The sequence below is a fragment of the Amblyomma mixtum genome, chromosome 4 (genome assembly GCF_055824585.1).
Source record: "Amblyomma mixtum isolate Tamu chromosome 4, ASM5582458v1, whole genome shotgun sequence".
NCBI lineage: Eukaryota > Metazoa > Arthropoda > Arachnida > Ixodida > Ixodidae > Amblyomma > Amblyomma mixtum.
Genome location: NC_143015.1, coordinates 45621128 through 45638793, shown reverse-complemented (window position 1 = coordinate 45638793; position 17666 = coordinate 45621128). Strand labels below are relative to the sequence as shown.

Below are 17666 nucleotides of genomic sequence, written 5' to 3'. Positions count from 1 at the left end.
TATCATACACAGATTACCACATAGTATTCTCCTACAACTGCTAGGTAATGTGTAATTTGAATTTCTTTCTCGTACTGTTTCGGTTTCAGCAGCCGAACGAGGACTGTGACGTCAAAGTGTGGTTCTTGACGTCATGTGAGGGTTGAAAAAACTGCAATGTAATCTCTGCTTCTTGTCATAGCTCGGGTAGCGTGACCAGTTGTTGCGTCTCCCTGGGGGCTCGTCCGGGATGAGGAACAGTCTGAAGCTTCGAAGGTTGGGGATACGAAAACAAGCAGGTTTAATGGCACATTTTAAGACACTTATTTACATACTGCAGATTAGAATAGAAGAGCAAAGAATCAAAAATTAAGAGTTCATAGCGTTGACCGACTGGATGAGCCTTGTCGCCAAGGTCCAGAGTGTTCGTTCTCACTTAGGACGCTGGTTAAATACCCTAAGACTCCGCCCCTTCACCAGGCGGTGGCCAATTCAACACGACGCACAGATCGGCATAGTACAACACAGCACGGAGGCACCTGGTGCAAAGTCCACGCATGGGAATTGGCAAGGAGGAAACACAAGTCTGCAGCTCTTTCGCACTGTGGTGCAACATTGCTGCAAGCAGCACCTGTCCATCGAACACAGGTGTGGCGTAGGCGGGCTGGCGCCGCGGCCGCATCCGCACCGGCTCCCTCCGATTCGTTCCGGCTCCTCTCAGACGCGGCTTAATCCCTTCTTCCCTGTCGTCTGTCCATCATCGGTCGCTTCTTGCGGGGTATCGAAGGGAAAGTCGTTCGCACCGAGCCGAGTGTGGGAAGAACTCCATCGGCCACTTCCCAGCTAGTCATCCTTTATTTGGTGGGGTCATCTTGGGGTCAAACGACCTGTCGAAATTTCCGCTGCTGTTGCCGCCACCGTGATCATTGCGAGTCGCAAGCTGAATCATAACATTCTACATTCGTTGTCATTCCAGCTCTTGAGGAAGGCTGGCTTCAGCACTGTACTGAATTCACGTGATGAAGCAGTCATTATATTGTACTTCTTACATGCCTTGCGCGACATGTAACCACACTTTGACGTCACAGTCATCGTTTGGCTGTTGAAACTTAAACCGAAACAACCTGATAGAAAAATTTGATTATAAATTAATTAGCAGTAGTAGGAGAATACCACATGGTGATTCATGCATAGTAATGTTTGGTTTGGTTTGGTTTATTGGAGTTTAACGTTCCAAAGCGACTCAGGCTATCAGGGACGCCGTAGTGAAGGGCTCCGGAAATTTCGACCACCTGGGGTTCTTTAACGTGCACTGACATCGCACAGCACACGGGCCTCTAGAATTTCGCCTTCATTGAAATTCGGCTGTGGCAGCTGGGGTCGAGTACGCATCTTTTGGGTCAGCAGTCGAGCACCATAACCACTGTGCCACCGCGGCGGGGGCATAGTAATGTATTCTGCATCATTGTAGAGAAGACATGCCACCAAATTTAGGCGTCTATACTCCTTCAACTTTCGCTGTTTGCCTGGCTTTGCCTATGTTCTGTTCAGTTGGCACCCATTCTGTCACTCTAATCGGCCTTAAACGTGTGCAGTTGACAGATTGTTCAAGTTGTACATGTTGAGCTTGCGCCGTGTTCTCCCAAGCCCCCGATGCCTTCTTTGATGCCAATCACATCACTCACTCAGGCACATGCGTCTCGGTAAACTTTTACTCCCATGTAGATTCATTCATTTTAGGGTGTAGGGTAGGTATGAAAAATATGAGAGGGAACAAACTTCACGCAGAAAATTGCAAATTTCTTGGTTATTTCTCTACTAAATTGCATAACGACATTGGGATATTGTAGGCGCAGGCGAAAACTAGTTGAAGAGAGAGAAAAACTGCGCTTGTCACAAGTAATAACGGAGTAATCAATAAATGAATGCTCCAACTGTGTTCCCCACTCATATTTTTCACGACTGTACCTACCCATGATATGCCAACAGTTATAAGGTGCTCTGTCCTCCTCGCATTCACTACGCATGCAATGGAGGCATGAAGGCTGCAGGAGAGGGTAACGAGTGGCAGTGGGAGAGAGCTTGATGTACTGGAACTGGCTCGTGTGACTGGCATCGAAATCGAAGAGCCGCTGTTCAAGCTAAATCTGACAGGTGCACATTTGAAGAACGCAGAAATCAGCTAAATATTGTACTCTATGAGTGTCTTAGTAATGGTGGCCTAATGGGAAAACTAGGGCCAGGTGTCAATTATTGCCAGCATGATTGTAAAGCTACTTGTGGACGTGTTCTCGGTGTTGCAGGTTTAGGTGCAGTAGAAGAAAGCAACTTCAGAAATCTTAACATCTTTCTCTCTGTTGATTTTCTCAGCATGTAGAGAGTTAAATTGAGAAAGTTTGGTAAAAGATACGACTCCATGGGTCATATTTGTTCACCCCCCACTGTTGCAGAGTGCAGGAAGTAGCTGCTGCTCACAGTTCTTTTGCTCGAAATTCATATATCCTTAAATATTCCAAGATGGTGCACATGAAACAACACTTGAAAGGCTGATCTGCATGAAATAACAGGTGCTATCAGGCATAATTAGCAGTGCCTGAACACTGCTAATCACTGATGTGTTTACTTCACTTGAAGTGAAGTAGAAACGATTCTTTGATGCAGTTCTTTTGGTTGAAGCTTCCAGTTCCGTTACAAAACTCCACGAGAACAACCAAACAGTGTCAGAAAGGGCATGGAAGCCTGAATAACCTTTAAGGGAGAAGGGAGGCATCTTCTAAGCAATGCACAGGTTTTGAGCGGTACCTAGCTCCTCAGAAACCAGCATAGGGATAGAAAAAGTCAGCGCTGGGAGTAATGCCAGTGTTGTTTTTATTTTCTCCTCTTCAGCATACGCCATCCTTGTTCTCTCAACAATGAAATCCATTGCCAGTATGATGGGTATAATGGGGAGCTTACTGCCATGATAGGGTGTTCTCATGACGTGTAAGTGGAGGCTGTGATTTTCAGGGTAATTACGGAGTGTGATCATCATGGGCTGAGCCGACTAAGTTGGAGTGCATTCATTGTTGTTTTGTTGCCATTGCTTCCGCTATTAGCAGCGGATAAAAAAAAAAAGAAACAGCATGTTATGCTGTGCTCAACCTTGTGTGTGTGTGACTCGCTTCATCAAGGCATGTTATCTGTAACTAATTTATTTGGAGTGGCTGCAGTATTGCCAAATAGGTCTGAACTAGACACATGACTCATTTAGGTGCAGAAAGTGCTTTGTGTTATTCTTGTCGTTGGAAACCAGCTTCCTTCTTTGATCATTGGCTGTGCTCCAAGTCATGTTCGCAGGTCTGGCATTCTGTACCTCAAGCCACAAATTACTTCCTGGTTTTCATTTGATTATGCCCTCTCTTCTCAACTTAACATTGAAATTTGCTTCAGGCATTGCATTGAAAGATATGCCTAGCTGATTTCAAGCTACCGTCTGCACATTTCCCAATGCCTCGCCAGCCAGAGTAGTAGTTGGGTAGCTTGTATTCAAAAATCTTTTAGCCAGTGTCTCCAAGCCAGCGTCCGCAAGTGGCAGTTGTCTGTGGGTGTTTGTTGGAGCAGCTCATAGAAATTGTCTTCTATAGAAATTGTCGTCTGTGTTAGTTTAGCACAGGGGATCTCAAACTGGGTTCTGGGGAAGTCTTAGGCGTCTTGGGAGTGCTTTCTTGGTTCCCTGAGTATCGAAATCCATGCATGTCTTAACTGCGCTCTTTTCCTTTGCTCACTTTATTTTGGGTCTAATCACGTCATAATTGCTTATATTGCCAGAAAAGGATAAAATGTTTGTCTGCTAATGCTCAGAGCCACTGGCACATGGGATTAGTTTGTGACGGGAGGTGCGACCACATTTATCTGGTGGCATGCAACCGCATCTACGCTGTTAGAGATTGTCGTAAGGGCCTTTCGCACCTTATCTCGAAATTTTGTCGTCACCGTTGAATTGGGCACAATCAAGAGGAGCGGGGATTTTCTCATCGTTGCTGCTATCTGCTGCCGAGTTGTTCGATTCTCTGTGGGCACAAGTGAGCCCAATAAGCAGTTTGAGTGGCACGTCAGTCTGCACTTATTTTGTCAATGACATTGTGCACCACCGACGCTATTATTCAATGTGTAGTAGATCGTCCCGCTATGCATTTTAGCACATCTCACAATGGAGACATTCCTTCCGCAATTGTAGATTTGTCATGTGTATGTTCCTGTGCTAAGGAAATATTTTAAACAAACTTTCGAGTTTCAGTACTTTTATTTCTTTCAACACAACATGCGGGCATTTAAACTTTTAGTGTTTTGCACACAATAGCCTTAGCTACTTGCGTTCCATTGAACCCGACATAACAACAACCTTTGGTCTGTCGCATTGTTCTGCACTTTTGCATATTTCAACGAAACACCGTCTGTCAAAAAACTTTCTCCCGAGTGCTGATTGTTGGCTTTGTTTGTGTCACAGCCTTATCACTGGTTTAAAGATAGCCGCGTGATGGGGTGTCTATTTTTTGTGCATGTGCCTGCGTAACTTAACAGAAAATGAGTCACACTTGCCCTGTGGCGTGCTGACAGCTGCTGTTGCTGATAAGACCTGTTTTCACTTTGCGCACTTGTCAGATAGAGAACCAGGAAACACTTCCAGGAAGTGTCAGTGGACGCTTGGTTGCTTGCTTGTTTTTTTTTTTTGTTTCTTTGTGGGCGTATGCAGACTGCTGGTTTTAAAAGCTGAAAACCTAGTCTGCATGTGGTTGAGTGCAGTCATGGAAAACATATTTATATGAATGTCCATGGGGTGGCTTTCTGTTGCTCTCGTGCAGCTATTTTGGTCGAGGTTTTGTCGCCAGCAGGGCTTTGATGATCTCCTTTAAAGTTGAGCATAGCCAGATACACGCATATCTAGTGCATCTTCCATTTTTTATAGGCAAGGTGAATGTTTTTTTGAATGTTGCTCTCTTGGGAAGCAAGGCATTTTAATAATTACAGTGATCATTGCTGTGATGCCAGTAACGTAAAAGATGACATAGTTCGTTGGTTTGTTAGTTAGTTAGTTATTCAGGATATCCTCAAGGGCCCTCAGTTTGAGGGTATTACATGAGGGGTAAAATGCAAATACATAATAGGGAATACAAACAGGCAGACAGAAATGGGGATAAACTCCACAAAACAGATTTAAAATACAAGCACATTCATGAAAGGAAATAAAAGTAAATATTTCCGAGAAGGAAGAAAAAAAAATGTACGGTATGCTTTTGAGTGTCTATATGTTTTCCACTCTGAATGAGGTGTGCCATATAGATAGGATGATGGAATGCTTGTGTTGAGCAGAGCCGGACATCTGTGTGCATACAGTGAGTCATTTGTATTGGTGTTTTCTTTTCCTTTGGTTGCCACCTTTGCATGGCCAGTGGTATTTCTGGTCTTGGAACAAAAAAAAGTAACACACATAGACACACACATTCATGTCCACACACACCATCACACACACACGCGCACACACCCACTCACTCGCACACACACATGCACGTTCTCTCACACACACACGCACGCACTCACTCACACACGCGCGCACACACACACACACCACTGTCCTTTTACCTTCTCCAGCTGTAAGGACAGTGGTACTTGTATCCGAAAGGGAGGAAATGTGCTGTGAAGCTCATGAAACGAGGGCACATTTCTATGGGCTACGGGTGGGACCTCACGGCCGTCCCTTCTCTGTCGTGTCGCGTGCAGTGTTCTGGCACTATGTGCGCACCCACCTGACCAAGCATGAGCTGGAGCGGTACCTGGTGCTGCGCCACGTCAACACGGACGAGGGCCGCGGGCGGGCCTGGCTGCGCTCAGCACTCAACGAGCACGCCCTCGAACGATACATGCACATGCTGGTCGCCGACCCCACCCACATCAGGTGAGTGCGCCAAGTTGAGTTCACAACCAGACTCCCAGAATAGGCCCCTCGGTGGTGTAGTCCTGCTTCAACTTGAGCCAAGTGAAATTTTCCAACCCCATCACTCCACCAGTCCTCTGCTGTCATCCATCGCAACAGGGGGGGACAAGCAGTGGGAACACTAAAAGCGTTTTTTTTATTATTAATGTTATTGGCAGCCCTTTAAAGGGAAACTGAAGAGGTTTTAAAAATTGATGAGCTTCAAAGGGTTGAATGTGTCAAACTTGCCAGTAAAGTATGCGAAGTCCTTTTGGGCTAGCATTTGAAATGATGTAATTGCTGATTACGTCGTCGGAGGTATCGAAGGTACGATACGAAGGTATCGGTACATTTCCAGCAGATAAACGCCTGCTTTGAAGGAGAAAAACCAACGCCACCGAAGGCAAAGCCCGCCGAACGTTATTTGGCAGCATCCAACTAGGCACGGCAGGGTGTGGCTGACGGCAGCAGTGGTTTTAAATCATGCCTTCCCTGACGTCACACTGAGCTTCCCCGCACTCCTCTGGGGCTTTGAGGAGAAGCGCAAAATTCAATCGTCAATTATGTCACTATTTTAAGCGCCAGTGAAAAAACACTTGGCATGCTTTACCTACAGCCTATATAGAGTTGAATCCTTGAATATCATGAAATTCTCGAAAACTGGTGCAGTTGCCCTTTAAGAACTGTGCTTAGTCAGCACTAGCTTTACCGGCAGTGTGACTGTGGATTCGTGAAACATTTCGGAGCATGAAACAGGCAGCTTGATACGCAGAAGAAAATGGAACATTAAATTTGCAACTCAGTACCAGAACAGGTCAATCTTGTTGATTCTGGTGACCCGAGCAGGGTTTAGAGCCACCACTACTTTTTTGTGTGTGTTATATGTATGTAAATAAAAACTTTGTAGGCAGTGCAAAAAAAAAAGATAACTGACCCTGTCTTCGAACACAGAGGAATAGACGCAGTAGCAACATGCCACTAGTCTGTTTACATATCTCTAGTGGGCTGGAGTTGTTTGCCTCAGGCCAACTTCTCTGCCTCTCCTTTCATGAAGTTCGGCTTCCCTCTGTTCCGTGAACCTTTTTCGGGGTAACTGTTTTCTGCTTCCCTGGCTCTACTTGAAGTCTGTATGTAGTGTTCATCGTGTTAAGAAAAGAAACATTTGTGCACATTTTTCTGTGCAGCCAGTTCTACGAGGACACAGCCTTCCTGATGGACCAGGAGAAAAGCAGCATGCTGCCCGTCATGTCGGCCGGTGAGGGGCCACACTCACTTGGCACGTGCCATGCATGTGTCGTGCTGCATTTTAGGAGTCAGAGGAATCAGATGGTAGTTTTTAATGCGTTGGCATTAGAGGGGTCTGTGCTAGTGGAAATGGCGACCGCCATCACGTATGGCCACATCAGATATAACCAACTTTAGTGTGTCAGCGTGTGATAGGACGAAACAAAGTACATCACCACCTGAACGAGAGCAATCAGTGTGTTTGTGATCGATAGAAGCAATACACTGTGCTGTGAAAAATTGATGCAAAGACATAAAACGAATACGGGCAAATGTATATGTGAACTTTAGTCAGGAACAACAGGACTAGCGGCAACAAAAAATGCTAATGCATTCAAACGATCCACCGAAGATCGTGTAAGTGTTTTTATACTTGAAAGCCGTCAGGACTTAGTGGTGTACTCATTTATTGCGTGTGAAGTCGCCTCATTTGACCATACTTCATTTCACTATGTGAGGTACTCCGCCGTTCGGGGGTTTTTATATTATTTGGACACCATCAGCATGAACTACGAATGCCGAATAGAAGGGCTGGATAGTCTAGGAGAAACTGTGCAATGAACTTCATTTGTAACCCTGCAATGTATGTTTATGGGTGGAATAGCATGCACAGTGGTGTTTATTTTGCCAAATTGCGTTTTGAATACTAGGAGTGAATTACTGTCGTCAGTGGAAATCTAGCAGGAAATCACGCACGAGCTGCACTCATGTGCTGCCGATTGCCTTTGCAGGTCTGGGATCCATCCTGTTTGCAATCAACATCGACAATCAGGACCTGAATCCACCCGAGTCCAGTGTCTCCGTGCGGGGTCCCGCGCAGGCAGGGCTCGCCGACGCACACCCAGTCATTGCCAAAGGCTTGGGTAAGGCACATACGTCACCAAACAGAAAGTCGGTTCTTCTTCTCACTGCAAAGCTTAATATCAGGTTTCAGAAGTGGGGCTGTCTCGTTCGAAATTATTTGGGTATTGGTTCCTTTCCTCTCTGTGGCTTTATTTGATGTGTACAAGGACTACATTTTATTCTTATACACAAGTGGCACGGGGCTGGAAACTTCGTGGCGAGTCAAGACATAACTAACTTGGCACACTGTGTGCTGAAAAATGAATTAGGCAAGTGAACTTTCTTAGGACCTCTATGTTTCTCTGTTGTAAGACTTCGTCTAAAATACCCACTGGTTAACATTTCATTCCCAAACTGTTTACCAGTACTCTTTACAAACACTAATACAACAGACGCTGTGCCAAATAATAGTCTTTACAAATAAGAAAATCTTTCCTTCTTGCTTTGCTAGTATCCTACATGCCTTACAGTAGCCATAATTTGTATGCTAACTGTTCCATCCAGGTGGGCTGTTGGTTACCCGATTGTTATGACAAGTGGAATTTTTTTGTACATTCCACATTGTCTCGTGTATCTCTGTGCATGCTTTCAGTGTTGTATCTGAGTCATGCACTTGATACTTGTGTGTTTTGTTTTGCCTTCAGAGCTGCTCACTAAAGGGGCTCAACTGTTTGTGGTCGCCGATAACAAGAGATAACAAACTGCATTCAAGGCGAATAGTGTATGGCACGCAAAGGGTGACAGTGTGTGGTTTCCACCGTGCTCTGCTCTCAGTTTCTTTTTACCTAAAAGCCATTAGCTGAAAGGCCTTTAACAGGAGCCCTTCGAGTTTAAGGGACGAAGGCCAAAAATCCAGCTGCCTTATCTGCAGTGTAGAATCGAGCCGTAGCATGGCCTTTGCTCTCGCAGTGGAGGGCCGGCGGAAGAAGAAACGACGCAAGCCTCGATCCAATGTGGTATCCTTCGATGATGAAGACGACGACGACGACTGCGTGACAGACAGCAGGTTCGTGCTGGGCCCATGCTGCATGCTCATCCTCTGCAAATTTTAATAGCGTTAGCACTTACTCGTCACGTTTTGAGATTTCGTGGGGTCTGCTACCACCCTGAGATCACAGCGCCATCTGTGGCCACAACTAGAAAACAGCGTATCTCGCATTGAGACTTGTAGTGCCATCTACAATAGCATATTTTAGAAGCAACCACCTGCTGCGTGCTTTAATCTCATTCATATCGATTCTAGTAAACCAAACGGCTAACGCTCGTTACTTCAACGTCTTCCAGACGGTGGCAGCCTTTTTTCTCAGGCGCCAAATAAGCCAGTGTCTGTCATTTAGTCGCACATTACTGTGTGCCCTCATGTAGTATGAAACACGTTGTCTTCCTTTCCTGTGCCTTTTTTCTTTTCTTTCTGTCATTTTCTGCTCTTTTTTTTTTTTAAAGAGCTGATTTGTTTACTTCTAAAAAAAGTGGGAATAATGCAAAAAGCTGCTAGGCCTGACCTGGTGTGCCGTTCACTAAAGTACTGCATGAATGAGGTACACATACCACATTGAATGGCAACTATTAGTAAGTTGCACAAGGATATGCACTTGCGTGCTAATGTTTTGGAGGCACCGTTACAGTGCAGAGATTGCAGGTAATTGTTATCTGAACTTGTGTGGATACAAAAGACAAAGAAAAAACAAACAGAGCATATACATTAAAGGAGCACAGCAGAAAAACTATTAAAGGGGCAAGGACACCAAATTTTTTGGTTGCATGCTGTTTCGTTTCTTGGGATATTGCATAAAAAGTTAGTATACAGTGATCACTACATGGAATTCGTTTAAGCCCCTTAAATAATTCGTTATTCTACAGGTTTAAGAACCGCAATGAAGTAATTGATGAGGCTCAAAAGCATAGGTCAGAATCTTCTATGCTGTTTAATGTAATGCAATCGAAAGGTTTATAATGTATTTGCAATGAAATTAAAGCTAGTTGATATGTGTCGAAAGGAGGAGCACAAAATGTCTGTGGTGCACACAAGTAGATGTAGACAAGCCCTTGAGAAGCCGTGGTTTGTGTTCGTCAGCATTGTTTGTTATGTGCAGAGCAGGTGATTGCTTACAGTGCTTCAGAACCCGACGCCTGTGATGATGCAGGTTCATGGGCAACCACAGCTGCTACAGTGCACCCGCGACCTGCGTCTCCTCGCCGGTGGTCTCGGAGTTCCCAGCGGTGGCCCTGCAGGTCAACGGGGAAGTGTCATCTTCCGCCGCGGAGGCCACGGGCAGCAGTGCAGGCGCCACGGCTGCAACAGCAAAGGCTTTGGCAGAGGATGCGCAGAGCGTTGAGTCTCTTGCCACGTCTGATGGAAACCTGTCGGATGAGAGAGGTGAGTGTAAAATCGCGAAAAAGAGTGTGAAGTAGCAGAAAGGAGGAACGGAATAAATATGGAGACATTTGATTCAAAGGTACACTCTAAACACAGGTACGGGAGTAGAAGGGGGAGTAAGCTGTCCTCTAGAGCACACCCCCTTTTTAAGGAGGGAAGCTGGTCTTAGAAAAAAAAAATTTTGTTAATGAAGTCACAATAATGGAATCTTCAAGAAACATGTATTTCTGCATGCTGATTCCAAATATGTAATTTAATTTTTTGTAAAGCAAGACCCTGTGCACTTATATAATATGTTATGTTACTTTTTGCCGAGAGCTTTCAGTAAATTTTGCTGCAGGAAACTTGCTAGGACGCATGCCACTGGCTTTTCTTGACATCAAACTATGCAACAAGGGCAAAATTATTACCCTGCCTATCATAGAAGTTGAGCTACAGGGTTTTGAATTTGCCACTTGACAAACGGGAAGAAACTGATGATTTCAAAATCCTACAACTCGCCTTCTATAACAGGCAGGATGATAATTTCACCCTTATTGTATAGCTTGATGTCAAGAGAAACCAATGGCATGCAATGTAACAAGTTCCCTGCAGTAGAATTTCTTTCACTCTCTCAGCAAAAGTTACCCAACGTGTTGCATAAGTGCACAAGGACTTGTTGTAGATAAAATTAAATTACATATTTGAAATCAGCATGCAAAAATGCATATTCCCTGAAGATTTCATAGTTGCGACTTTATTAACACAAATTTATTTCTAAGACCCTCTTCCCCTCTTAAACCCGCCGCAGTGGCTCAGTGGTTACGGTGCTTGGCTGCTGACTCATAAGACACGGGTTCGGTCCTGGCTGCAGCGGCTGAATTTCGATGGAGGCGAAATTCTAGAGGCCCGTGTGCTGTGCGATGTCAGTGCATGTTAAAGAACCCCAGGTGGTCGGAATTTCCGGAGCCCTTCACTACGGCGTCCCTCATAGCCTGAGTCGCTTTGGGGCCTTAAACCTGCATAAACTATAAACCAATCTTTTGCACCCTGGTTCCAGACCCCAGCCCTCGGGGTAAGCCGTCGGCTGCCATCCCAGTGGAGCGCACCAAGACGTGGTCGAGCTCAGCCGAGTCGTCGGGGTCACCGAGGCCCGAGCTGCCCAGTTCTGTGTCCTCGTCACCACTGAGGTTGGCATCTGCGGCTGCCACATTCATGCATTCTTTTGCTGTGTTGTTGGTGTTGCATTTAGGAATTTTAAAATGCCTGTTCGTGAATCTTTTTTAAGCTTGAGCCATGGCTTGGGCAAAGAGAGCTTTGCTGTCAAACTCCCCTCTAATGAAACCTGGTCTGAGAAAGCTTTAATTTGATCAAGGTCGATTGAAGTTCATCCAAGCTTCAGGCATGTCTGGACCAAATCTGACACATTTTGCCTTTTTTTTTTGCAATTACGTAAGAAAAAAGGGGGGGAAAGAGAAGTACGATATGTTGCTCTGTATAAGTCGACTCCGGATTTGTTTTCAGCCGCAATTTTCAGCCCTGGCTGACTGAAAAAAGAAAAGGTGACTCCAAATATAAGTTGTCACATACACCCTTCCCCTCAGTCCCTCCCCCATCAATTTCTGTGAGATGGCGTCATTGTGCATGCAGCTCAAAGCACAAAAACCTAACAATGCTATCGCAGTGCGAGCAATCAGAGGCAAATGGAGATCAAAAGCAATGAAATTGCGCTCCATCCTGCCTTCAGTACTCGCGTGGGACCGGCTGACTTGTGGCAAACCACACTGCCACGATCCCATAGATTCAGATTCCAGTGCAACCTATGCTTCAGAGGTTGCCGTAAGTTTTCTCTCTTATTGTCTACTGCCCGGCGGGAAAAGCCAGAGTGAGGAAGCCAGGTAAATGGCTCGCTCTTTGAATTTTCGTAGCGGAACTGATTTGCATATGAGTTGACTCTTTCTTCTTTTTTTTTGGCATATAGAGCGCTATGCATCCTGCTGAGAACGAGCACCAGTATGGGATGCATACTGCCTGCGGCGCTGCCAAAACTACCTTAGACCCTTCCAGTAGGTCAACTAGGAGCATTGGTAGACTTCCCACTTTCCAATGGCCGTTTCTAGAAAATAAACGTCGACTTATACACAGCAATATATAGTATAGTTCAAATAGGGGTTGCAGTCTGAAATGGTTCAAAATTGTCATGAATAGTGGTCATATGAGCTAACCCCATGGGTCAGTGCATGTTTGACATTGCACCGGGACCTGTATCAAGTATGGTGTCAAAAGGTGTCTGTTTCACCCAGATTGAAGTCGAAATATTTCATTACCAGATGGGAAACCTGATGAGCAGATTGCTATTTCACATAACAGTAGGAGTGTGTGGGAGTTAAGACAGCCATCACACTAGACCTAGGTGACGGCAGTGCCATTTGGGAAGGAAGGGGGAGAAGGGAGGGGGGGTGCAAGGGCTAGTATTCCTTGTAGTTTTCAGTGTGTACACAGGAGGGCACAAGGTGTTAGGTAGAGACTGGTGGAACTGGATGGGAGGCCAAAGGAGGAGCTTAGGGATCACTCACTGTGGGAGGCGTATGCTTTGGAACTGTGGCTTCCCCAGTGGTGCATGATTGTAGTGGATTTTAGATGGTAAGGAAAGACGTGAGCTTTCGTTTGCCTTGTCTCATACACATTTCGCTGTGTCCAGCACCTTGGTGAATAAATAAGTGCTAAAGCCACCCATGCACTGTGCGATGTTAGCGCATGTTAAAAAACTTCAGGTGGTTTAAACTTATCCTGAGCCCTCCACTATGGCGTTGCTCATACCCCATGTGTCACCTGGAGATATTAAACCCCACAGTTTACATTTGCATTTTTTTATTTCTATAAGCAGGTCATTGTTATTGCAGGATGTGTTGAAATGCATGCCGAGCGCATAAAAGTTAAAGGGGACTAGTGTTGTGTCTTCCTTGTAGCAGGGCAGAATTTTGTGCTTGCCTATCAACATAGTTCTGTACCTATATATATGTATGTGAGATTTTTTGAATTGATGTTCTTGTTCGTTCAGGCAGTGCTCTCAGGTACCGAAACCTGTCACCTAGCTCCAAATGCTGCCTGTTGCATGAAATACCTTTTTTTTTTATTTTACTTCTTCCTCACGCAGCCATGGCAAAGACATCACAAGTGGGGGCTGTCAGCCGTCCTCCCTGACGCCGATCCTGGACTTGTCCATCGGGGACCTGATCCCCATGTGCCATCCGACGGAAGATAGCACCAGATCCGGTGAGACGAGCTCGCAGATCTTTTAGGGAACAAGGGGGGGGGCGGGGGGGGGGGGGGGCTTGAAAGCCAGCACTGAACAGTTTTAGAAGATGGGATGAGTGCTGCTGGCTGTCATAATATACAGTCGAACCCGGATATATCGAATTCGAAGGGGATCGGAAAATAGTTCGATATAGCGAAAATTCGATATACAGATATAGGCTAAAACTGCACTTCCGATCATAACAAATTGTGGCTTACCGTTTGGAACAGCCGCGAATCACATAGTATGGGCGCGCAATGTGAAAGCGCTTTATTTCGCGGGAAAAAAAAATCACTAATTTTGGGCTGCTTTTTCCCCTGGGAAACGAAGTTCAAAACACTGGCCTCGATCTTCTCGAGACTATCCAGGTGCGAGAGCACAGTGCCTTCCATTTCGCCGCAACAGCGCCGAATCAGGCTAACGCTGACGCCAGTTCAGTGGCTGCGCACGGACGCGTTTCTTCGACAACACAGTTGCCCTCGTCATCGCTGGAGTCGGCGTCTTGAACGCCAGCTACCGCTTGAACTTCGCTGTCAGCGTTAAAGTCCACAACAGTCACTTCGGACGGAACGGCGCCGAGAAAATTGGACAAGTCGCGAAACGCGTCGTCCAAGCACTCATCGTCATCTAAATCTTCCGGACATTCATCTCCAGCCACTTGCCAAAACAGTTGGCTACTGGGGCCTGCTTCACGTCGCGCGTTGAAACACAGGCACACACACAAAAAAAAAAAAACACCCGAGGCGCAGATGGAGCGATAAGAGCGAAGCCTATGCGAGCGGCAGTCAACCCGGCTGCGAAGGAACGACAGAGGGAAAAGAAAGAGCAGGGAGAAAGATCGGCGCTCTGGGCTTCGTTTTTTTTTTTTTTTTTTTTTTTTCTGAGCTCTATCTTTTCCCCAGACCCACGATGTGCCCACGAGCGACCGTTTTCTCTCTCTCTCTTTCCCCAAGAAGCGTGGTCGCCGCGCGTCTCCATGCGGCGCTCTCTCTTCGCTGATCTCCAATGACCTTGACGGAGCACACGCCGGCGGTACAGGAGGAGAGGAGGAGCGGGAAAGCTCGCGCCGGTGGGGCGCAAAAACGGGGAACAAAAAAAAAAAAGGGCCCTGCGCCTGCTGACTGCGGAAATGTTCTCCGCTGAGGCGGCTGAGGACCGGACAGGAATGTCTTTGGGGAAAGCGCACCTTCCAGGGGCGCGGCGCGGCGTTCGATATATCCAATGTCCGGCGAAAATGGAATTCGATATACAACGCAACTGTCCTATACTTTTACATAGTATTTTCAAGGGGGTAATCTGTGTGTTCGATATAGCCAATAATTCGAAATATGCGGGTTCGATATATCCGGGTTCGACTGTATCATCATTTTTATTTCTCTCGTGAACCTGCTAATTGGTTTGGTTTTGTATTTTGGCGAGTTAGCCTTTGATCGCTGCTGATGGTCCACGAGTCATTGCATTTGCTAAGTTGGCTAAAGAAACCTTAATTTGGGCAGTTTCTTGAAAGATAGATTTTTGTTATGCCGGGAACACGAAAGAAAGATTTCTGGCGAAAGACAACACAGAAAAAGAAAAGAAAAAAAAAGGCGGGGAAAGCATTAGCGTTGCTTTTCTATTCACAAGCTACAGGGTGGTTGAAGAAACCTAAATTGGAGCAGATAGATTTTGTTATGATGAAAACATGAAAGCAAAATTTTTAAAAAGAAAAAAAGCAGGTGCTAGCATTGCTTGTCTATACTCTTCCTTCTTTGTTTATATACTTCAGGCCTGTGGAAGTGTTCACACTGTTATGAGTGTAAGCAGCTAGCTTGTCAGCAGGTTTGCTGGATGTTTTTCCTTTCTCTCCAGAGGACTCCATACCCAGCTACAGTGAAGACACAGAGACGGCGGCGGCAGGTCTGGCCCTGGCACAGAATGTTTCGTCACTTGCGCTGAATGCTGTCGAGTCACCGGGCAATGCCACAGCGGAGGCGGAGCTCACCTCCGACATGACCTCGGCGACCCCAGGTCAGAGGGTAGCGCTGCTTCACTTGTTTCTAGCTCACTGCATGGATAGACCTGTCCTGCCCGCTAAAAGTACCTCCATATTTTTTTTTTAATACGTCGTGTTAAGGGAGTTTGAGGACAAATTGAGGCTGGCGTGCATGAATAGGGTACTCAATTCTAATGGCAATTATTGAGGCTACTTTTGTTGAAACCGGAGCTTTTATAACTATCAGCAGGGTCAAAAATGAAATATAGGTGTCGCCACTGTTGGTCGCTTTCACAAGCAGACCGAAGTGAGATCCAGACAGATTTTTGGGTGCGGATCTGAGAGGCTAGTCTAGACTGCCAATCACTTCGAAGTGGCGATCGTGGAGTCCTATTCTGTCCAGGCATCACGAGTTTGAATCAAGTGGCGCAGGGCGAAGCATGTTTCAGTTTCAGATCCAATTTTCTCTGCAATGAATGTGCCTTTTGCTGCTGAACAAATGTTAACATAGCCAGGAAGAAACTGAATCAATCAGTTTTTGTCAAAAACAGGATTCTGAGGAAGTCTTCTGTGTCAATTTAACTTAACCTACTTCGTGTTGCACTTAGTGATTGGGCACTTCACAACAGTCTCACTCATCTCCAAAAGAATATTTTTTGTATTGATAAGCAATATAGCAATGATGATGAAGGTGGCAGTTACGATGACTCTGAAGCCTGAAAAGAAAATGTGAATGTTGCTGTTGCATCTCGTGAATGGGGTGACTAGTAGTAATAAGTGTGTTGTGTTATAATAGTAACTGCTCACATCTGTAAACAAATTTTTTTCTTTTTGTTTGACAAGCAAGCCCCTCATCTCTATAACCTTGTCTGTTCAGCCGCCGCGGTGGCTCAGCGGTTATGGTGCTCGGCTGCTGACCCAAAAGAAGCGGGTTCGATCCCGGCCGCGGCGGCTAGAATTTCTTTGGAGGAGAAATTCTGGAGGCCCGTGTACTGTGCGATGTCAGTGCACGTTAAAGAACCCCAGGTGGTCGAAATTTCCGGAGCCCTCCACTACGGCGTCTCTCATAGCCTTAGTCGCTTTGGGACGTTAAACCCCATAAACCAAACCAGAACCTTGTCTGTTCAGTAGCACAGAGAGGGTCTTGTTTCTGATACTTTTGATGCCGTTCAATAAGTTTGGTTATGCATAGCTGCACTGTCTCTGGCCAACTATGTTTGAGTTTGCAATATAAAAGGACGTCATCTGAGTGGTGCCGTTCTTGGCACTGGAAGAGGCCAGCTGACGTTGCTCATTGGTTCCTCATTATGTCATGCAGATGAGTTGAAGCAGGCACTTGTGGTCATGACCCAGCGGATCAAGGATGTTGAACAGGAGAACAAGTGAGTACAAATGGTGTTTGTCAATGAGCACCTTGGCAATCAATCTCGCTTCGTTGGCCGAACAAGTGTGCAGTTTCTGTGAGAACTGTAATGCCTTTACTCACTGCTAATCTGCTTCATTTTAATGCCAACCTTGAGACGGCACGAGAACTGGCCTCATTGTACTTTTTACTGGAGAATTTTGGGAGATTACTTCACTGTGCAGTTTCTTTCCATGTTAAAGAACCTGTAGTGGTATAAATTATTCCAGAGGCTTTCACTACTGTGTCTCTCATAGCCAGTATGTCACTTCGGAACGTTAGACCCTGCAGTTTACAATTTAACTTCTCAAAAAACTGAACGGTGCGAATTCGTAAATTTTTTGATTCATCGGAAGGAAATCTGAGAGTTGGTACTCATAATATTCGATGTTCTTTTGTGAGTGCCTATTAGAGCTATGGTTACATCTGGTGGTTTTGCTGTGGTAACTGCTTGAGCTGTGCTTGCTTATTGGCACCCTTGGAAATGCGCTGACCTGTTATTGTCGATTTTTAAATTTGTTGAATTCAAAGCTTCTGTTCTGTAAATTAATTTTTTTTAAAGGGGTACTGTATACTGTGCAC

General features: G+C 45.6%; 1 protein-coding gene across 1 annotated transcript in view; it reads left to right on the top strand.

The window, feature by feature from the left end:
- LOC149346403 (sorting nexin-29) overlaps nt 1-17666 on the top strand; it is a 48491-nt gene that overhangs the window by 17606 nt on the left and 13219 nt on the right. The window contains exons 6-14 of the mRNA XM_089586403.1: nt 5737-5911; nt 7114-7184; nt 7945-8076; nt 8966-9062; nt 10201-10433; nt 11473-11602; nt 13570-13688; nt 15559-15717; nt 17001-17064. Of these exons, the coding sequence (XP_089442529.1) occupies nt 5737-5911; nt 7114-7184; nt 7945-8076; nt 8966-9062; nt 10201-10433; nt 11473-11602; nt 13570-13688; nt 15559-15717; nt 17001-17064 (1180 nt within the window). The remainder of the gene's footprint in view (nt 1-5736; nt 5912-7113; nt 7185-7944; nt 8077-8965; nt 9063-10200; nt 10434-11472; nt 11603-13569; nt 13689-15558; nt 15718-17000; nt 17065-17666) is intronic.